Source organism: Argopecten irradians, chromosome 16 (assembly GCF_041381155.1).
Source record: "Argopecten irradians isolate NY chromosome 16, Ai_NY, whole genome shotgun sequence".
Classification (NCBI taxonomy): Eukaryota; Metazoa; Mollusca; class Bivalvia; order Pectinida; family Pectinidae; genus Argopecten; species Argopecten irradians.
Window position 1 is genome coordinate 33774233 of NC_091149.1, and position 24370 is coordinate 33798602.

Consider the following 24370-nt stretch of genomic DNA (forward strand, 5'->3'; position numbering starts at 1 on the left):
CATTATTTCCATGTTAAAATAGAGATAGGCCTAATAAGCAACAGAAAAGAATATAATTTAAATGTTCGCGGGATAAAATCCTTTTAGTCTATTCGATTATCTCTATTTTATCAACATACCCAAGAGGTTCCGAAAGAACCTAGAACTGCGCGTGCGTAGTAACACGTGTGTCAACATCCGCCAGCTGTGGCACATGGATAAAGATGCCAACTTGACAAGTGTTAAATCTCCGCTGTGGTGAGTACGTACGCTGATGTTCAGCTTTTAGTTCAACATATATACGTCATGTAAGAGATGATAATCGCGAAAACTTATCTAGATCATCGATCGTGCCCTAAATACCACTAAGTTCAAAATATTTTCAGCCGGCTTCATGTTACACGGACAACTCAACTGGGATAACTGTCAGATGCTACATGTTTCTGACTATAGCTAGGAACAAGTAGTCTACTGTCATCAAGTGTACATTACCGAATCAGTAAGCTGATGATTATCATTCACTTAGAGAAATTAACGTCTGGTGTTTTATCACATACAATGTACATGTAGATCTACCTGAGTTACAATGCATACTACATGCATATATGAGAATACATGATTAGTGGTTGATGGGATTTAGTTTTAGCTCACCTCATCCAAACAAAGGGTCTAGAGGGCTGGTGCACAGGTACTTAGCTCGCTGACAAAAAAAACACCTGGTATATATATAGTATAGTATAAGAGATATATATTACTTTTATACATATAAATTTTTTTTGTCAGCAAGCTAAGTCATATATATATATTTTTTTGTTAGCGAGCTAAGTACCTGTATGTAATGTATGTCACTGGGTACTGCACTGCGTCAACATTTCCTTTAAATCACTACTAGTCACAGAGGTCTAAATGGATTGTAACCAAACTTGGCCTAAAATTTTGGCTCTGAACCCTCGTGGGCAGGAAGGGCAGGGCTCAATAGAGGAAATAGAGATCAATCCTTTAAATCGCTACTACATGTACAGTAGTCATAGAGTTCTTCATGGATTGAAACCAATTTGACCAGAAACATCCTCTTGGGACTGGGAACAGATCTAGAGCTTGTATAAATTTTGGCTCTGACCCCCTGGAGCAGAAAGAGTGGGAACCAATAGGGTAATTAGAGGCACATCTTTAGATTCCTTCAGAAAAAAAAAAAACTGTATTCAGAAAATTACTTGGCATTACAAACCAGGTGAGCGATACCTGTACATGCCATTTGGACCTCTTGTTTAAAAGTTACAAAACACTATGAAGTTTTTGTACATAATTATGTATTTATTGAATGGTTAATACATTAATTGTTTCTGATGTATTGAGTTATGTATGTTGATGTTCATGTATTTTTACATTCAATTTATATATATTCTGATTATAGGTGAGAAAACGTTGCATAATCAGCAATTGATGCAAAAGTCTGATATCTTGAAGACAGAAGAGGGAAATTTGTGAAAATGGAAATATTTTCCATTGAAAGAAATTGTCGTTATCTCCAAACATTGATTTTACTGTGTTTTATATGGATGAGTTTATTGACTGTGGTGAATGGTGAGGATTTCTATGAACTCCTTGGTATCTCAAAAAGTGCCACCACAAAGGAGATCAGAAAAGCTTTCAAAACTTTAGCTATTACTAAACATCCGGATAAAAATCCAGTAAGTATATAAAGCCTATATATATACCCCTTGGTGACAACATATACAGGTTGTCCCAAAAAACATGTCCCGACTTTGACATGTAATAACTTTTGCAATACTAAACCTTTTTTGAAAACTCAAAATGATTTAGAAAGTAGGAGTATCCAAATTTAACTTAAATGAGTACAAATGTACATATTACGTCATCATTATGTGTGATGACGTCATAATAGAAATGATGACATCATCGATGATGTCACATTTTGGTGACTTTCCAGCACCATAAAGATTCAGGCTGAAGTTATTTAACTCTACAATGCGGTCGGTATTTCCCCTACTTTAGTAAATGAAATGCTATGAAAATGTCATCCCAGGTATGCAGTCCATCATCAGGAAGCAGATTTACAGAATTGTGAAGTGGTGATGGAATTTCAGGGACAGAATTCATCATGCCATCAAAAAGAAGGGCGGACACCTCGCGCCCATTCTTTAACTAAAAGTTATTGATTTTCTGAACAAATCGCAATATAAGCGAAATATGACTTTCTCTCTATTTCCAATATAAGTATTAACAAAAAGATATTTATCTGGCTTGTTATATATCATTGTACAGAGCAGATCACTACCTTTCTAATGGTATATAGATCAAATTCCTCCATCCATTAAAATATTTTTTGTAAAGCGTCAAACTCGGGACATGTTTTTTGGGACACCCTGTAAATACCAGAACACTGTATATGATTAAGGCTATTGAACTTAATGTGCTTTTGTAACAAACCCTTACATATAATTCTGTATCGATCATTATTGGCCATTGTATTGTTTTCTAAAATCATTATACTATAAAGATACTTATTATGTATAGATTTGTTTGATATTTGGTTAAAGATGTTCCACCGCTGACAAATGATATTTTTTCACTATTAAAAATACGAGCAGACGATTTAGTATTTTTCTTCAGTTGCAAAAGTTACTTACTTTACACCATTACCACCATTGAAAAGTTTGAGCTTCTAGTTTCACTTCAAGTTAAAGTTACAAAAAATGATTAATTGCATCCTGAAAAAAATCTGTGGCACTATATCCTATATGGAATTAAGCACTTCAATTTAATTTTTCTTCCACCTCTGTAATCTGGCACATATTCTCCAATCCAAATCACTGATTAGCTTAAAATTAGTTATCACTATCACTACCAGGTAGATATAACTGTTTCTACCACAATAGGCGATGTTATTCAATTCTCAGGGTATCAAATAAACGAGGCAGCTGTTGATTAACAATTTGTTTATATCACTCGTGGTATAAACTTTGTACGCATTCTGATTGACTGACACAATGAACTTTGACTGAACTTCGTCTTTCTCAGTGTCGTGTCATCATTTGTCAACGTCATCAATAATCGTGTGACGTCATGCTGTGTTGTATTCGCCGCTTGATGCCAAAACTGCTGTTGGATTGCATACTTATCCTAGTCGTATTTCTTTTGTAACTTTTGAAAAATAAATCACTTGTGTGGAATAAAATTCCATATTCAACAACCACTATTTCTGTATGTATACCTCATATGATCATTGTAATCTTTTAGGATGATCCTAATGCTCACGACCGATTCCTTAAATTAACACGTGCGTATGAAGTGCTGAAGGACGAGGATTTAAGAAAAAAATATGATACTCATGGGGAGGAAGGCTTAAAGGAAGATTTCCACGGAGGGAGGCAGTACGAAAGCTGGAAGTTCTATCAAGAGGAATTCGGTAAAAAAAAATCATTGTTGAATGATGGAATAATCTTTAAATTACATATCCTGTTATATTAGATACAGAGAGATAAATTAAAAATTATAGATTAATAGTGAATGGACTTGACTTTGAGAGCAGATATATTGGTTATCAGTTATACTGTATACTAGTATATATCAATTGTATTATATAAAGAACATTTTGTATTTGTTACACCATATTTAGACTGGCCACCAGTCTCTAGAATATTAAACAAATCACTAAAATTGGCTTGATTATTTTTGTCTCTACTATATGCCTGATTCTAAGACCCCAAGTTTTAAACTAGGGGGAGATAATCTAGTAAAGAACTCTGCTGAGAAAGTCTTATCAGCAACTTAGGGTCTGGTGGCCAGTCTACACCATATTGTGTAGATTTATTTATTGTATCGGGGTGTAACAGCTGTGTTAGTCATTGTTAACAAGGAGTGAGCGTTGGAAGGACATAAGTCATACTCACCTTTTTACAGCCGTGTGGTTGTAAATATTTCCTACACAGATGTTAATCCACAGTAGAATATAATCTTTAAACAAACTATTGCAGTTTCAGTTTAGTTTTCATTATTATTTTGACAAAATAGTGATACATTGTGTTTGTAAAAACAAACTTATTGCTTTTTAAATGTTGGTACAATTATAAAACCTTTCCCCTAGCCATCTTGCTAATCTCTTTCTGTACTTAATGACCCTCAACCAACATTAGTACAACAGTTCACCAGCTGTCAATCAAACGACCATCACATTGTATATAATGCTCCAACATTTGTTCTGAAATCGAATAGGAACATAATTTGTGTACATATACATGTATGCATATGGCTGTGCGTCATTTTACATATTAGTTAATAGGTGTTTTTTATTCCAAGAAATGGTTTAAAATATAACATATGTAATCCTAATTGATTACCCTGTTTATCTATTATGTATTCTATGTAGTATTATATCTTTTACAGGTATTTATGACGATGATAAGGAGATCATCACATTGAGTCGGTCAGACTTTGGTGAGTGTGACTAAGCTATATAATGAATTAATAAAATAATTGTTACACATGAACATGTAGATAAGTATAAAGTAAGTAGGCTAGAAATGAAAGTGAATAATATTATTATACCTCACTTTCATTTAGAATGTTCTGATTAAACTTGATTACATGACATTGAATAAGTTAGATATTTCCCCGGAATTAAAAGGTGAGGGAAATAACCCCTTTGAAGCTCCGCACGTGACCGGAAGTTGACGTCATCTGCAAAGTCAACCAACAATGACAACGCTGTTGCTTATTTTTTGCAGCCCGACACATTTATCAATGTTGATGTTGGAAAATATCTTCATAAGCTCTTTTACCAGAGATTTTTTTCTTTTAATTCTGTTTGGTATAATAAAAAAAATATGTCCCTGTGTGTTGGGATACATCTAGAATTGTCTCCCTTGAAAGAGTCATTTTCTCTTTGGCTTCGCCCTCTAGAAAATAACTCTTTCCAGGGAGACAATTCTAGATGTGTCCCTCCACAGAGGGCCATAATTGCATATTATCCTACGTGAAGGACCAATGTCCATGACCAATGTCAGATGGACATTGTCGGCATGTTATTTCATGTTGAGTATCGATACCCTTGTGGTATGCTAGGCAGTTCTATGGATTGGTAGCCAAAGTAACTGTTGAATTTGAGAATAAAATATAACGCAATGAAGTAGATTATTAAAGGTTTATGTCATGGCGCCGTGCCAGTTGTCTGTTGGTCAACATTTCCTTTAAATTGGTACTACAGTCATAGCATCCAAGTTTTGTCAGAAACATTCTGAGGGGAAGGGGAGCAGGCGGTGCGTAATAGGGGTAAACAGTGATGAATTCTTTAAATTGCTACAGGGAAATTAGAAGTAAATCATTAAAATCCTTCATAAAATAAATCCAGGAGAGCAGTACAGGTACTCTGGGCCTCTTGTTAGTAGATGAATGTTTTACGTTTCCAGAACAGTCCGTGGAGGGAACTGATGATATCTGGTTTATAAACTACTACTCACCTCATTGTGGCCATTGCCATGACCTGGCACCTCACGTATGTATATCTAAATTAGTATGATACTTACCGCAGGTTGGTGAGTTTTCTCCGGGTACTCATACTTCCACCTTTGAAATAGACAAAATTTGATTGCACACAAAAATAAGTTTGTTCAACGCAGGCATTTTTCTTCTGTAATGAATTATTTCATAGTTATAGTAAAGCCAATGGGATTTAGTACACCTGTTATTCTAAAATCCAGAGTGGTTTATTGAAGATATTGTAAGTAGAATAATTACTGTCATCACTGTCAGTACAAACAAATCTTTGTTCTAAATTTACACTGTTCATTCAGAGAAATCTCCTTGCTGATACTAATTTCTATAATCTTTGCTGATGATTATACTCCGATTTTCTCTTATATTTATCACAGTTTTAGGTACACTTAATTCACATGAAACTATAAAAAAAGGTTAAGTGACTTTTCTGTTGACAGTGGCGAGAGGTGGCCCAGGAGTTAGAAGGTGTGATCAGGATCGGAGCGGTGAATTGTGAAGATGACTGGCAACTTTGTAGGATGCAGGGAATTCGCTCATATCCCTCCCTTATTATGTACCCAGCGGTGAGTTGTCTCCCTTAATTATATAATATGTTAGAAATGTCCTATGTTTGACTAAGCATTGAGTTATCTCCCTTTATACTATTAATTATACTTGGTCCTAAATTTTCTGTATTCTGCCATGAGTAGTCTCCTTTGATTTCCCCATGATATTCCAGTCATGTGTTGTCTCCCCTTTCATTGGTTTGTAAAGCGTTTGTCAAGTATATGATCTATAGATTGTCTCATTTTAGTTCTGATTTTTTTATCTCCCGCTTTCACTGTTTTTTTTTTTTTTTTAAATATTCATAATAGGACTCGGATGTGTTCGCCCCGCACTTTCATTGGCCCCTATTTGGCTGAGTCATGGCCCTTTGATTAAGAAAAATGGCATTTTTGCCTGGTTCCATTTAATTACTCTCCCAAATATTACCAGATTTTCTCAAAATAAAAGTCTTAGGGCCTTGGCCAAGTTGGATCAGGACTTTAATTGGATCCTATTTGGCTGAGTTATGTGTCCGTTCAATAACTCTTGCAAATATTATTGGATGGCACTTTCATAGGATTCTTTTTTGCGGAGTTATGGGCCTTTGATTAACAAAAGTAGGGTATATAAATTCCACGAATGAGCATGTTAAGTAATCACTCATTGATGATGATCTTGGTAATCCTTGAGATAAAAGATGCCAACAATTGATAACAATTGACGTTACAAAACTGCTAACTAATTAAAAAATGTAAAATTGTTATAGAAAGAGAAGTACCACGGAGAGAGGATGACAGGCCCGATGGTTAGATACGCCCTAAAACAGGTGACAGCTTCAGTGGTGGATCTATGGAGGGGCAACTTTGACAGTTATACCACTAACTCCGACAACGATCGGCCGTGGCTCATCACATTCTGTGGGGACGGGGGAGGTGAGGATACCTACGGAATGTTCCATTTTAGTTTGATTACCTGGTATAAAATGGAAAAGTCTCCAATTAAGGGAACTAGACATCATTTTCATATTCATAATTAGAAGAATGATATATTGTTGGAAGTATCATAATTCCTATTTCCTGTAAAATCTTTATTTATTAATTTCAGTCAGTTATCACATTGAAAGACAAGGAACCTGTAACACAGTAAACTCTATCTTATTTGTGTTACAGACTGTTTGACAAAGAGCACTTGTATCAAACTGGCAGCCATGTTGGTGAGTGGTTTTAGCTAAATCTCTTTCATTTGTTGAAACATTGCAAACATAAACAATTTTAATGGAGCTAGCTTATGAATGTCATTATCTAGATGAAAACCTATGTTGAAACAGAAATACATTTAACATGATTGAAGCTGTTTTTATGAATGGAATTTTTACGATTGTATGAGTTGTTGTACGTATCGAACAAGAAAATTTGATTTTCATAATATAAATGAATAAGGGATTTTGTTAGCATAATAATCGTACAGTGTTTGTTGTACACAACAGCTGCAAAGAATATCAGCAAGGAGATCGTTGCCGCTCTTATTAATAAGGAATTGAGAATTAAAATATGGAAGAAAGCTTTCAAAAGAAGCAAAATGAAAATTGTGTACAATTTTACATGTATCATTCACCTAGAAGTCCCAGAATATGGTCCCTGATTTGTATTTACCTTACACCTAGAAGTCCCAGAATAGTTCCCCGATTTGTATTTACCTTACACCTAGAAGTCCCAGAAAGGTCCCTGATTTGTATTTACCTTACACCTAGAAGCCCCAGAATAGGTCCCTGATTTGTATTTACCTTACACCTAGAAGCCCCAGAATAAGGTCCCTGATTTGTATTTACCTTACACCTAGAGCCCAGAATAGTCCTGATTTGTATTTACCTTACACCTAGAAGCCCAGAATAGGTCCCTGATTTGTATTTACCTTACACCTAGAAGTCCCAGAATAGGTCCCCGATTTGTATTTACCTTACACCTAGAAGCCCCAGAATGTCCCTGATTTGTATTTACCTTACACCTAGAAGCCCAGAATAGGTCCCTGATTTGTATTTACCTTACACCTAGACAAACCCCAGAATAGGCCCGATTTGTATTTACCCTAGAAGCCGAACTGATTACTTACACTGAAGCCCAGAATAGGTCCTGATTTGTATTTACCTTACACCTAGAAGCCCCAGAAAAGGTCCCGTTACTTCAGAATAGGTCCCCGATTTGTATTTACCTTACACCTAGAAGCCCAGAATAGGTCCCTGATTTGTATTTACCTTACACCTAGAAGCCCCAGAATAGGTCCCTGATTTGTATTTACCTTACACCTAGAAGCCCCAGAATAGGTCCCTGATTTGTATTTACCTTACATGTAGAAGCCCCAGAAATGGTCCCTGATTTGTAAAGCTGTCATTATGTTACTTTAGGAGGAATTAGTGAATGTCGGGAGGCTGGACTGCCTCAACAGTGAGGATGTTTGTGCACGACTGGGGGTGGAGTATGGTACCATGTTCTACGAAAGTCAACAAGTCATGGAGGGAGCTGGTCTGGTATGTATATATATATGACAACAAATAATCCAGGAAATCATTTCCAGGTATATGTATAACATAATTGGTACTACATGTACATGTACTGTAAGTTATATGCAGAGTGGTTAAGATGTCCTCACATATTACCACAAGCCATCCACCTCTGGGTCATGAGTTTTAATCCCATTTTGGGCAGTTGTCAGGTACTGACCGTTGTCGGTGGTTTTTCTCCGGGTACTCTGGTTTTTCTCCATCAAACCTAGCACATCCTTACGTAAGGCTAAACAAACCCAACCAAACATTTGGGAGATACATGTACAGTTATTTGGGCTTTAAGCTAGGTATCGTGTTGTATGGAAACCTACAAGTCTTCAATCTGTACTAGAATACAGAGAATATGGAGCTGGAATTATATAGTATATCCTACTATTATTTTCCTTCCAGAAAATCACGAGTTTATTTGCCCAGGAAATCGCCCACCAGGTGATGTCACAGCTACCAGATGTAGCAGTACTAGACCAGGCCACCTTTAAGGTCAGTTCACAGATTAACATGGCACTATCTCCTGGTATTGGAGTATATAACTGAAACGTCCACTACCTTTCGGAAAGGGCTTAATTTTTAAAATGTAAAATAAGATTGATAATTGTTTGGAGTTAGCTTACCATTAATACCACACTTATCATCACTCTCTAAACAATGGAATTAAAATAAATTAAATGTTGATTTTCATAATCTGGGTTGTCCTATTATTTTGCTACCCCACAGGAACCTGGTACAAACTTCTAACCACATTTTTGTTTTTTCGTGCCAGGTCCCTGTGAGCTACACATATACAACAGTGAAATGAACCTGCATAGTTCACATAGATTTACACAGGAAAATTTACATTCGTTTGGTGTTGTAACTTCACTTTAGGCCATAAATACAGGATGCTCTAAACATTATAACTGTTATAAACTTTTAATAATTTGGAAATATCCTTCGCCTTAAAAGTTATGACAAATTTGACCTGCCTATATATAAAGTTGTGATACTGTAGTGAGGAGTATAGAGTACCTTCATCCACTTTGCTATTAATAGACCTCCAATTTCCATTGTGACCATGTGATTAACAAATTTTAATTTACCAGAGCATCAAAGACAGAATGAAGAAAGGACAAAAGACAGCTTGGCTGATTCACTTTGTGGAAGGAGATGCTGATCTGGATATAGAGTTCAGGAAACTATCGGGCATGCTCGATGATATTCAGGTATCTTTTATAGAAAAACAGTTTAATATAAGCTCACTGATATTCACATAACAACCTTATATTATTAGCTCACCTGGCCTGAAGGGCCGATGAGCTTATGTCATGGCGCGGCGTAAGTCGTTACAGATTGGTCGAGTTGACTGTCTGATTGATTTAGAGATTGGTCGAGTTGACTGTTTGATTGATTTACAGATTGGTCGAGTTGACTGTTTGATTGATTTACAGATTGGTCGAGTTGACTGTTTGATTGATTTACAGATTGGTCGAGTTGACTGTCTGATTGATTTACAGATTGGTCGAGTTGACTGTCTGATTGATTTACAGATTGGTCGAGTTGACTGTCTGATTGATTTACAGATTGGTCGAGTTGACTGTTTGATTGATTTACAGATTGGTCGATGATTGAGTTGATTGGTCGAGTTGATGTTTGATTGATTTACAGATTGGTCGAGTTGACTGTCTGATTGATTTACAGATTGGTCGAGTTGACTGTCTGATTGATTTACAGATTGGTCGAGTTGACTGTCTGATTGATTTACAGATTGGTCGAGTTGACTGTTTGATTGATTTACAGATTGGTCGAGTTGACTGTTTGATTGATTTACAGATTGGTCGAGTTGACTGTTTGATTGATTTACAGATTGGTCGAGTTGACTGTTTGATTGATTTACAGATTGGTCGAGTTGACTGTTGATTGATTTACAGATTGGTCGAGTGACGTTGATTTAAGATTGGTCGAGTTAACTGTTTGATTGATTTACAGATTGGTCGAGTTGACTGTTTGATTGATTTACAGATTGGTCGAGTTGACTGATTGATTGATTTACAGATTGGTCGAGTTGACTGTTTGATTGATTTACAGATTGGTCGAGTTGACTGTTTGATTGATTTACAGATTGGTCGAGTTAACTGTTTGATTGATTTACAGATTGGTCGAGTTGACTGTTTGATTGATTTACAGATTGGTCGAGTTGACTGTCTGATTGATTTACAGATTGGTCGAGTTGACTGATTGATTTACAGATTGGTCGAGTTGACTGTCTGATTGATTTACAGATTGGTCGAGTTGACTGTCTGATTGATTTACAGATTGGTCGAGTTGACTGTTGATTTATAGATTGGTCGAGTTAACTGATTGATTGATTTACAGATTGGTCGAGTTGACTGTTGATTTTTAGATTGGTCGAGTTAACTGTTTGATTGATTTACAGATTGGTCGAGTTTGACTGTTTGATTGATTTACAGATTGGTCGAGTTGATTGATTTACAGATTGGTCGAGTTGACTGTTTGATTGATTTACAGATTGGTCGAGTTGACTGTTGACTGTTTAATTGATTTACAGTTTTGGTCGAGTTGACTGTTGATTTATAGATTGGTCGAGTTAACTGATTGATTGATTTACAGATTGGTCGAGTTGACGTGATTGATTGATTTACAGATTGATTTACAGTGGTGACCAAATGATAAACATGGCTCTTGAACGAGTTGACTGCAATTTTTTTTTGGATTAATAATGGATTGTGAGTCATAGGTACAATAGGTCTGGCCATTGATGTCAAGCATAACCTGTCGAGTTGGTTGCCATGGCTTTATACGATTTGGAAGTGAGAGTTAACTGATGTGCTGATTTACGGATTGGACGTGCACCACCGATGAGTGCTGCGTTGTGACCGTGACAGATTGCTACGTAGTTATCTGGTGGATTGATCTACAGATGGGTAAGGAAGATTTCCGTGACCATAGAGTGGGGCATCCCTGTACAGCTCTGATTCATGTTTCATTAGTTTTCTTCAGCTCAGTCGAGTGTACAAATAATTTATACAATTAATAATTTAGAACCTTTTTCATGCTGTCTCCATACATCAAAGTTAATGACTACATGTAAAATGTAACCTCTTCAAAACTGGGTCCTGGTCTAATCCGATTCTCTGTGTATTCCAGCATTATTTTATGACATTTCTCCTTCCTTTACTTTATTGGTTAGTTATTTTAATTTGGTATAATCTTGAAAGCTGTCTCCATATACTGACAAAATACTAGTTTGCTGGACTGTGGCATCTGCTTGTGACAAGTTACACTGTATTTAGGTTTAAAAATCATATAGAAATCTTTTTAAAACTTACACTATGTCATGGAAAGGTTTATTAAGATGAAAATTATAAAATTATACATCAAAAAGAAAATTTTAAAAAAGGTAATAGTGTTGATTGATTGATTTACAAAAATTTGTAAGTGACTGTTCATTGATTTATATTGGTCGAGTTTTTGTGTGATTTTATTTACAGATTGGTTAGTTGACTGTTTTAGGCATACAGATTGTCATTGACTGTTGTTTCCTGGTAACCAATAAACATCACAGATGGTCGAAATTTGTTATATTTATTTACAGATTGGTCGAGTTGACTGTGAGTATGATACAGAGGTCCATTTACATGTAATCATGTTGACATGTTATTTACAGATTGGTTGCTGTTGGTATGTTGATTTACACGATTGGTAAAATGATATCCTGTTGCTATTTTTTGACAGATGACGTTGAAATATGTTGCTGCGTTTGGATAATTGTGTCAGTGAACTAGTCCGAATTGACAGGTGATCTCTGGGTAAGGATTTCATGAGTGGTGATGATGATCCATGGTTCATCGATGTATTCGCTCCAGGTAAGTGTACTTGTAGAATGGTACAATTAATCGATTACATGATCCTTTTTCATGCTGTTTGTACGTGAATCAGTTGTAGATGATATACAGTAAAATTATCCAGGGTTATTAAAACTGTCCTGATTGTAGATCATCAAACCATGGTATGTCCCTATTTGTTGGTCTGTACGATACACTCATAAAGATGTCTGTAAAAGACACATGGTATGGTATGTCCTATTGGTGATCGTATCTGTACGTATGGATCCCCATACACTCAGATTAGATGTCTGTAGAATGGTATGTCCCTATCTGTATGATACACTCAGATGTCTGTAGAATGGTATGTCCCTATCTGTATGATACACTCAGATGTCTGTAGAATGGTATGTCTCTATCTGTATGATACACTCAGATGTCTGTAGAATGGTATGTCCCTATCTGTATGATACACTCAGATGTCTGTAGAATGGTATGTCTCTATCTGTATGATACACTCAGATGTCTGTAGAATGGTATGTCCCTATCTGTATGATACACTCAGATGTCTGTAGAATGGTATGTCCCTATCTGTACGATACACTCAGATGTCTGTAGAATGGTATGTCCCTATCTGTATGATACACTCAGATGTCTGTAGAATGGTATGTCCCTATCTGTACGATACACTCAGATGTCTGTAGAATGGTATGTCCCTATCTGTATGATACACTCAGATGTCTGTAGAATGGATATGTCCCTATCTGTATGATACACTCAGATGTCTGTAGAATGGTATGTCTCTATCTGTATGATACACTCAGATGTCTGTAGAATGGTATGTCCCTATCTGTATGATACACTCAGATGTCTGTAGAATGGTATGTCCCTATCTGTATGATACACTCAGATGTCTGTAGAATGGTATGTCCCTATCTGTATGATACACTCAGATGTCTGTAGAATGGTATGTCCCTATCTGTATGATACACTCAGATGTCTGTAGAATGGTATGTCCCTATCTGTATGATACACTCAGATGTCTGTAGAATGGTATGTCCCTATCTGTATGATACACTCAGATGTCTGTAGAATGGTATGTCCCTATCTGTATGATACACTCAGATGTCTGTAGAATGGTATGTCCCTATCTGTATGATACACTCAGATGTCTGTAGAATGGTATGTCCCTATCTGTATGATACACTCAGATGTCTGTAGAATGGTATGTCCCTATCTGTATGATACACTCAGATGTCTGTAGAATGGTATGTCCCTATCTGTATGATACACTCAGATGTCTGTAGAATGGTATGTCCCTATCTGTATGATACACTCAGATGTCTGTAGAATGGTATGTCTCTATCTGTATGATACACTCAGATGTCTGTAGAATGGTATGTCCCTATCTGTATGATACACTCAGATGTCTGTAGAATGGTATGTCCCTATCTGTATGATACACTCAGATACACTCAGATGTCTGTAGAATGGTATGTCTCTATCTGTATGATACACTCAGATGTCTGTAGAATGGTATGTCCCTATCTGTATGATACACTCAGATGTCTGTAGAATGGTATGTCCCTATCTGTATGATACACTCAGATGTCTGTAGAATGGTATGTCCTATCTGTATGTACACTATGTCTGTATGATACACTCAGATGTCTGTAGAATGGTATGTCCCTATCTGTATGATACACTCAGATGTCTGTAGAATGGTATGTCCTATCTGTATGATACACTCAGATGTCTGTAGAATGGTATGTCCCTATCTGTATGATACACTCAGATGTCTGTAGAATGGTATGTCCCTATCTGTATGATACACTAATGTCTGTAGAAGGTATGTCCTATCTTGATACACTCAGATGTCTGTAGAATGGTATGTCTCTATCTGTATGATACACTCAGATGTCTGTAGAATGGTATGTCCCTATCTGTATGATACACTCAGATGTCTGTAGAATGGTATGTCCCTATCTGTATGATACACTCAGATGTCTGTAGAATGGTATGTCCCTATCTGTATGATACACTCAGATGTCTGTAGAATGGTATGTCCCTATCTGTATGATACACTCAGATGTCTGTAGAATGGTATGTCTCTATCTGTATGATACACTCAGATGTCTGTAGAATGGTATGTCCCTATCTGTATGATACACTCAGATGTCTGTAGAATGGTATGTCCCTATCTGTATGATACACTCAGATGTCTGTAGAATGGTATGTCCCTATCTGTATGATACACTCAGATGTCTGTAGAATGGTATGTCCCTATCTGTATGATACACTCAGATGTCTGTAGAATGGTATGTCCCTATCTGTATGATACACTCAGATGTCTGTAGAATGGTATGTCCCTATCTGTATGATACACTCAGATGTCTGTAGAATGGTATGTCCCTATCTGTATGATACACTCAGATGTCTGTAGAATGGTATGTCCCTATCTGTATGATACACTCAGATGTCTGTAGAATGGTATGTCCCTATCTGTATGATACACTCAGATGTCTGTAGAATGGTATGTCCCTATCTGTATGATACACTCAGATGTCTGTAGAATGGTATGTCCCTATCTGTATGATACACTCAGATGTCTGTAGAATGGTATGTCCCTATCTGTATGATACACTCAGATGTCTGTAGAATGGTATGTCCCTATCTGTATGATACACTCAGATGTCTGTAGAATGGTATGTCCCTATCTGTATGATACACTCAGATGTCTGTAGAATGGTATGTCCCTATCTGTATGATACACTCAGATGTCTGTAGAATGGTATGTCTCTATCTGTATGATACACTCAGATGTCTGTAGAATGGTATGTCCCTATCTGTATGATACACTCAGATGTCTGTAGAATGGTATGTCCCTATCTGTATGATACACTCAGATGTCTGTAGAATGGTATGTCCCTATCTGTACGATACACTCAGATGTCTGTAGAATGGTATGTCCCTATCTGTATATGATACACTCAGATGTCTGTAGAATGGTATGTCCCTATCTGTATGATACACTCAGATGTCTGTAGAATGGTATGTCCCTATCTGTATGATACACTCAGATGTCTGTAGAATGGTATGTCCCTATCTGTATGATACACTCAGATGTCTGTAGAATGGTATGTCCCTATCTGTATGATACACTCAGATGTCTGTAGAATGGTATGTCCCTATCTGTACGATACACTCAGATGTCTGTAGAATGGTATGTCCCTATCTGTATGATACACTCAGATGTCTGTAGAATGGTATGTCCCTATCTGTATGATACACTCAGATGTCTGTAGAATGGTATGTCCCTATCTGTATGATACACTCAGATGTCTGTAGAATGGTATGTCCCTATCTGTATGATACACTCAGATGTCTGTAGAATGGTATGTCCTCTATCTGTATGATACACTCAGATGTCTGTAGAATGGTATGTCCCTATCTGTATGATACACTCAGATGTCTGTAGAATGGTATGTCCCTATCTGTATGATACACTCAGATGTCTGTAGAATGGTATGTCCCTATCTGTATGATACACTCAGATGTCTGTAGAATGGTATGTCCCTATCTGTACGATACACTTAGATGTCTGTAGAATGGTATGTCCTATCTGTATGATACACTCAGATGTCTGTAGAATGGTATGTCCCTATCTGTATGATACACTCAGATGTCTGTAGAATGGTATGTCCCTATCTGTATGATACACTCAGATGTCTGTAGAATGGTATGTCCCTATCTGTATGATACACTCAGATGTCTGTAGAATGGTATGTCCCTATCTGTATGATACACTCAGATGTCTGTAGAATGGTATGTCCCTATCTGTATGATACACTCAGATGTCTGTAGAATGGTATGTCCCTATCTGTATGATACACTCAGATGTCTGTAGAATGGTATGTCCCTATCTGTATGATACACTCAGATGTCTGTAGAATGGTATGTCCCTATCTGTATGATACACTCAGATGTCTGTAGAATGGTATGTCCCTATCTGTATGATACACTCAGATGTCTGTTGAATGGTATGTCCCTATCTGTACGATACACTCAGATGTCTGTAGAATGGTATGTCCCTATCTGTATGATACACTCAGATGTCTGTAGAATGGTACACTTGTGTGTCCCTAGCTATCTATCCTTCCTTGAAATCTGACTCCTAGTTTTTGTTGATTATAAGAAGAAACTCTTATTGATGATAAGACTTTAAATGATAGAAAACACTGATTATTAATAGTCAATGTAAAATAAACCCACCTGCAATTAATATTGAATTATACAGTAAAACAAGGGATCCCTGGAGACCAGAAAAGTCACTTTGTTATAAACATAATTTGTCATACAAATATTACAGATGTCTTATACGAACCTTCACAAGAATAAAAAGGCCTACATTATAACCCTGAATTTCTCATAAAGCGTTTTTGTTATTAACGTGTTATAGTTTACATCATTATGTTGACCTGAATAACCATTTTATTGCACAATTCGATAGATTTGATTACAAACGAAATACTTTGTCATCAAATTAGCAAGCGGGGCACTCATTATTGTTCATATTTTGATATCACGTACAACCTCACATCATTTTATCAAAAAGCTGTTACATTTGTATGTAAATAGATAAAAGTTAATTATTTTGTTATTAGGCAGTCATATACATTGAATTTAGAGTGCCTACATATATCTATTCCTCTAAACGAAATGTTAATGTGTCAGAGAATTATAAAATGATAACAACATACTGTATAATAGTCACATGACAACAGCAAACCTAGTATATTATTTGATGCAGTCACTGTTAGTAATTGCGTTATTTTCCCTTTCCAGTATAACATAAACTCCTATCCCACCACCATCCTGTACAACGCCACTGTACCTATACAGTACCACGGCCATCACCGCGCGAACGACCTTGGAGAGTTTATAGAGGACACACTGAAGCCACCCGTGTTGACCCTCGACTTTAACAGTTTTGAACGGCTGGTGAGGCAGAAAGATGAGGGGGTGATTTGGATCATCGATTTCTACGCCTCCTGGTGTGGACCGTGTCAACAGCTAGCTCCGGAGTGGAGAAGACTTGCCAAGGTAGATAACTCTTGGAATAATTTGGTTAAATGTTACTCTTTTTACTAAAACATGATTTTATAATGTGATTTCAGTAGATAGCTTCTGATTGGAAAAGACTAGCCATGTTAATAGATAACTCCAACTACCTACCAATATGTGTTGACAATTATGTATTTGGTGTAATATTCAACAGTAAGAAAAGGACAGCATAAACAAATGCTAAAGCTATTAACTCTTCCATTTATGATGCAGTAACATCCAAAAAATAAGATTTTCTATAACATCTTTTTATAATTTAATAATATTTACTGGTTTTAGATGCTGAAAAATACAAAGAATATCTTTGTGGCCCAAGTAGAATGTCAGAAAGAGGCTATGTTATGCCGACAGGAAAACGTCAACTCGTATCCTAGCATGAGGCTTTATCCTGCCGACTCCCAGAAGGGCAGTGGCTCATTTTTGTGAGTATTGGTGTTGTATATGAATAAATATTAAATAGATGTATAGTCATATATCATAATTATATGTTACAAAAAATTAACACGTCTCCTCCAGTCAGTCCAAAAGATTGTTTCATAGATTGCAAATTTCCCCTTAGTTTATCAGCTGAGCTATATTGAACACACAATATAGATAAACTTTGTAAGAATAATACAGTTTTGATGGCATTGTATCATAATCATATCCTAAAGTGATTAACAAATTTATTTTAATTACATTATCCCACCGTTTCAGTACCTACAATGGCTGGCATAGAGATGCTCAGTCGTTGCGAGCGTGGGCGTTTGAGTTCTTACCCAGTAAAGTGGAGACCCTCCATAACTACAACTTCCACCAAACTGTACTGTCCAGTACCACTCCGTTCATCGTCGACTTCTACGCGCCATGGTGTGGACATTGTCAGGTCTTTAAACCAGAGTTTGAGAAAATTGCAGAGGTAATTACGAAACTGTTGTGATGTGGGTTTGAATTTCAGGATACAGAATTTTGAAATTGTCTAAGACTGGGGTTTTGCTTAGCAAAACAACAATATTATTCGTGTATTCATCTATGATTGGTTCTATCTAAGCTTAAGACTGTTTTCAACTCAATACTCTTTCAGTTGTAGACAAAGCTTAATAAAAAGACACATAATTTCCTTTCCTTTTTCAGCATGGACATCATGTAGAGATCTTATTGGTGTACATACTATATTGTAGGAATGGAATACTTGATGGACTTGATATATAGATACCACAAGAGTGAAAGCACAAGCATCAACATTGTACCTCTATTGTCATATAGGTAGAAGTGATATTGCTAAACTATGAACTCTCTAGGATTTTACATTACTGATGTATAGATCATTTTTCTGTTGACAGACACTTGATGGTCGGGTGAAGGCAGGTAAAGTAAACTGTGATGAAGAGCGTAATCTATGTCATCATGCTGGAGTATCTGCTTACCCTACTGTAAGGTTTTACAAGGGAGCACGCAGAGGTATCCCTCAGGTAAGTAATGTTACTACAGTAAGGTTTTACAAGGGAGCACGCAGAGGTATCCCTCAGGTAAGTATTGTTATTACAGTCAGGTTCATACAAGGGAGCACGCAGAGGTATCCCTCAGGTAAGTATTGTTACTACAGTAAGGTTTTACAAGGGAGCACGCAGAGGTATCCCTCAGGTAAGTATTGTTACTACAGTAAGGTTTTACAAGGGGTACGAAGAGGTATCCCTCAGGTAAGTCAGTAGTTGTTACTACAGTAAGGTTTTACAAGGGAGCACGCAGAGGTATCCCTCAGGTAAGTATTGTTACTACAGTAAGGTTTTACAAGGGAGCACGCAGAGGTATCCCTCAGGTAAGTATTGTTACTACAGTAAGGTTTTACAAGGGAGCACGCAGAGGTATCCCTCAGGTAAGTATTGTTACTACAGTAAGGTTTTACAAGGGAGCACGCAGAGGTATCCCTCAGGTAAGTATTGTTACTACAGTAAGGTTTTACAAGGGAGCACGCAGAGGTATCCCTCAGGTAAGTATTGTTACTACAGTAAGGTTTTACAAGGGAGCACGCAGAGGTATCCCTCAGGTAAGTATTGTTACTACAGTAAGGTTTTACAAGGGAGCACACAGAGGTATCCCTCAGGTAAGTATGTACGTAAGGTTTTACGGCACACAGAGGTATCCCTCAGTAAGTTTGTTACTACAGTAAGGTTTTACAAGGGAGCACACAGAGGTATCCCTCAGGTAAGTATTGTTACTACAGTAAGGTTTTACAAGGGAGCACACAGAGGTATCCCTCAGGTAAGTATTGTTACTACAGTAAGGTTTTACAAGGGAGCACGCAGAGGTATCCCTCAGGTAAGTATTGTTACTACAGTAAGGTTTTACAAGGGAGCACGCAGAGGTATCCCTCAGGTAAGTATTGTTACTACAGTAAGGTTTTACAAGGGAGCACACAGAGGTATCCCTCAGGTAAGTATTGTTTGTTACGTAAGGTTTTACAGGAGCACGCAAAGGTATCCTACAAGGGAGGCACACAGAGTATTGTTACTACAGTAGTTTTACAAGGGAGCACCAGAGGTATCCCTCAAGTATTGTTACTACAGTAAGGTTTTACAAGGGAGCACAGAGGTATCCCTCAGGTAAGTATTGTTACTACAGTAAGGTTTTACAAGGGAGCACGCAGAGGTATCCCTCAGGTAAGTATTGTTACTACAGTAAGGTTTTACAAGGGAGCACACAGAGGTATCCCTCAGGTAAGTATTGTTACTACAGTAAGGTTTTACAAGGGAGCACGCAGAGGTATCCCTCAGGTAAGTATTGTTACTACAGTAAGGTTTTACAAGGGAGCACGCAGAGGTATCCCTCAGGTAAGTATTGTTACTACAGTAAGGTTTTACAAGGGAGCACACAGAGGTATCCCTCAGGTAAGTATTGTTACTACAGTAAGGTTTTACAAGGGAGCACACAGAGGTATCCCTCAGGTAAGTATTGTTACTACAGTAAGGTTTTACAAGGGAGCACACAGAGGTATCCCTCAGGTAAGTATTGTTACTACAGTAAGGTTTTACAAGGGAGCACGCAGAGGTATCCCTCAGGTAAGTATTGTTACTACAGTAAGGTTTTACAAGGGAGCACGCAGAGGTATCCCCTCAGGTAAGTATTGTTACTACAGTAAGGTTTTACAAGGGAGCACACAGAGGTATCCCTCAGGTAAGTATTGTTACTACAGTAAGGTTTTACAAGGGAGCACACAGAGGTATCCCTCAGGTAAGTATTGTTACTACAGTAAGGTTTTACAAGGGAGCACGCAGAGGTATCCCTCAGGTAAGTATTGTTACTACAGTAAGGTTTTACAAGGGAGCACGCAGAGGTATCCCTCAGGTAAGTATTGTTACTACAGTAAGATTTACAAGGGAGCACACAGAAGTATCCCTCAGGTAAGTATTGTTACTACCTCCATTTCCTTTTGTCATTCTGTGAAAGGTAAAATTTCTTCGAGTCTGATTAACTGTATAATTTAAGACAAGTCTAAATTTCTTTTCGTTTTAAAGCAAGACAAAATATAGTTGGGACTATAGTTGTAAATGGCCCTGGAAATCGTTTAGTGTTTCTGACCTATGGTAAAAATATATATTATGGAAAACATAATTATATCAATTATTATTCTATTATAATAACAATATTTTACAAATATTTCTCCAAAGTTACAGATAGATATATCTATAGGTTTATCAATAACTTTATGGAAAATAAACTTGTCAACCTAATCGATGACCTTCAAAGTATCTGAATGATAAATAACAGCATTATATAATTATGCATTTGTGATGATACATCATTTTCTTGTGTTTCAGCATATGTATGGACAGGATATTGACTTTTTAGATGCTGATCAAATCATTCGGTTTATCAAAAGAAAATTACCTGCAACAACGGTAAGTGAAATATCGGCAACACGGCTGAACTCGATGATTGAATCAAGTAATTCATAAACTATTGGATTCAATAAAGGACATTTTAGTTACTGTAAATCGCCTTTCCTTGGCCTGCGATTTATTTTCGCGAATTTCGCGATCAAAGTAATTTCGCAAAACTTAATGTCCGCAAATTAATATCAATTGAAAAATCAGCAAAATTAATTGGCCGCTTAAGAAAGATTGTTTACACTGCAAGCAAAGCATTCATATTTACAGTTTTGAAATTATCAATTTTCAAGATTTTTGGAGAGGAGTTTTAAGCATTGAGTGGAATTGAAAGATTGAAATCACTCTGAAATAACCTCTAGATACATGATGTTTTTGGGGATGTTAGATTTGAAAATTTTGATATAATCCCTGGAATGTATTGCTAAAACCTAATGCTGAGTATTTTTTTTTCAGGCTTCCCATGATGAATTGTAATTTTTTTAGATAATTCCAAAGTGCTTTTTAAAGATATTTTTATTCAGTATTAGTTCAGTAAAAACCACCAATCGTTTTGATTTGTTATCTTGACGATTGAACTTGGTAGCTGAATCTCTCACATTAAATCTGTTTGATCATTAACATTCTGCCTAATTGTCCTAATACTACATTTAATAGTTTCTCTAGAAAATCAAAGATACTTTATCATTACTCTCATTTTTAGTGTTCATTCTCTAGGACCTCAAAAGATTAGCTATCAAAATATCTATATACCTTTAACATTTCTATAAAATATGTTTCAAATGCTTTAGACTATTGAGCTGTTTTCCGGTGGTCTATCTTTGTCTATTTAAAGATACAATGTGTACATTGGGATGAAGAGCATGATACCTGTTTCCAGGAACTGTATCATATTTTAAATTCCAAAGAGTTGTGTTCATCTATTTTTTCAAATCAATATTTAATGATAATGAATTTGTTATAGCTTTAAGGAAATGTTCAACCATAATATTTATTTCATGTTTATTTATTATCACATTTGTAATATTGTAATAAGCTCTCTGCATGTAATATAAGCTGCCGTTCTAATGATTTATTTTAATGTATATCACGGTAGCAGTGTTATCATGCATGGGCGGAGTGCTAGATCACCATAAACATGAAACATCACATAAACTGTTCATCCTAATGCATTTGTGTAAATTGTGAAAGAGAAAATAGGAGATATGAAATGTAACTATTGTCTTTCCTGTTTGATTTAGAGTTGTGGTATACCTTATAACGGGTGCAGACAACTAGAAGTACTTGTGTCTAATCCCATTTGTATTTATTATTATAATAATCAGTAAATACAATACGTTTAAATCAATTGTTTGGCATTAGGTATATAAATCGTTATTTGGCTGAAGGCTAAATTGTGTTTTAGATTTAATAAATGTAAATACCAAATGAAAATTGTAACCTAGTCCCGTAGAAATTTGCAAAAATCTTTTTTTTGTATGTAGAACTGATTATGAAGAAATCATTTTTTTTTGTATGTAGAACTGATTATGAAGAACGCGTCTGAGCCCTATTGATACAGGAATGCTCACTAAATGCGAACGGTAAGGAAAAGTCGTCTGTCCAACCATATTCATGTATACTGCATAATTATTACTTATTTAAGCATTTTCAAAATACAGCAAAATTAATGTGTTGGTACACATTAATTGTTATTTAAACGAAATAAACAAAATGCAATGTACACAATTATATTAGATTGGTCTGGACCATAAACAATGTGTTTTAAACTATCTAAAATGTCAGGTCAGTCGAAACCATAAAAATATCAGAATAAGAAAATGTGATTTATTGTAATGGCTAATTGTTTGATGTGAGATATCACATATAAAATGTTTTTGATAGTTCTGAAGGCATTTACAACGGAAATGTTTAAAGGATACATTTTGATATTACCTAGTTTTTCTAATTAAAAGGTGATTATACGTTCGTACCTAACTATGTATAGAAGCTGTTATTGACACCAATAGTAAATATATATATAGTGTGTTATATAGCATGTATCTATGAAATCCAAAGATTGAACCGATTGTATACTGTGAAAACGTGAAATCTAATTAGTATAACTAAATATGAAATGGAAACACTGTTACATATGGGAGAGGTAAATGTCTAGTGTTATGGACCTTAAATCAGATACATGAAGCAACAGTGTGTGTTTGTACTTGTTTTGTTTAGTAAAGGAAGCTTAATCAGACATGATTGTTCTGTGGAGCAATAAGCTATTTTCACGTTTTATTTTTAAATACTTATTGAGGTTAATAATGTCCATGAATAATTAAAAATGGATTGATTTCATAGTATTTATTAATTTTCATTAATGCAAAATAATATTTGTAGATATAGAACTAAAATTTGAAATATATTGACTTGGGAACTCAAGAAAATTCACCTAAAGCTTAGAAATACCTTATGTATGTGTTAAAGAGTGCAAAGTGAAAGTGGTAAATATAAAACTTCATTAGAGGAACGAAATCATCTGCCATCTGCACAAGATCCAAGTAAATGTCAATCACAGTAGGGTGAAATGTCAAACGATCAATCCGAAGGAAAGTTAGAAAGGACTGAAAGGTTAAATAGAGTGAAAAAATAGAACGTTTATGTTAAATACGTTTGTAAGTGGACATGTTTGAAATCTGTATATATATATATTACAATTATAGTAAGGCTGACTAAGGTATTGAGCATAGTGTATTAACATATAATAGATGTGTGCGACCTTTTAGAGTTTTTAGAGTTTTGGGAGATGATGAATTTAGTAATATTTTATTCAAAATGTATTGTGACTTCAAGTGTAACATTTACATCATTGTGGCCATTTATGGTCATTTGTAACATTATTATTCTGTACTTGCCAATACATACCTTTGTATGATTAGGTATGGCCTAGTCATTACAATTCAAGACTTCATTTAATGATGTTTTCTGTTATATACTGCAAA

The 24370-nt window shown here is 36.0% G+C and overlaps 1 protein-coding gene across 1 annotated transcript; it reads left to right on the forward strand.

The window, feature by feature from the left end:
• Positions 1-160: 160 nt before the first annotated feature.
• Positions 161-22885, forward strand: LOC138310198 (dnaJ homolog subfamily C member 10-like). The gene is made up of 19 exons (XM_069251316.1): positions 161-237; positions 1394-1670; positions 3241-3409; positions 4387-4437; positions 5409-5494; positions 5934-6059; positions 6788-6953; positions 7191-7234; positions 8423-8545; positions 8972-9061; positions 9661-9780; positions 9907-10146; positions 16426-16482; positions 17245-17502; positions 17803-17945; positions 18220-18421; positions 18846-18974; positions 21321-21401; positions 21846-22885. The coding sequence occupies exons 2-19, from the start codon at positions 1470-1472 to the stop codon at positions 21864-21866; spliced, it is 2307 nt and encodes a 768-aa protein (XP_069107417.1). The 5' UTR covers positions 161-237; positions 1394-1469; the 3' UTR covers positions 21867-22885.
• The last annotated feature ends 1485 nt before the right edge of the window (positions 22886-24370 follow it).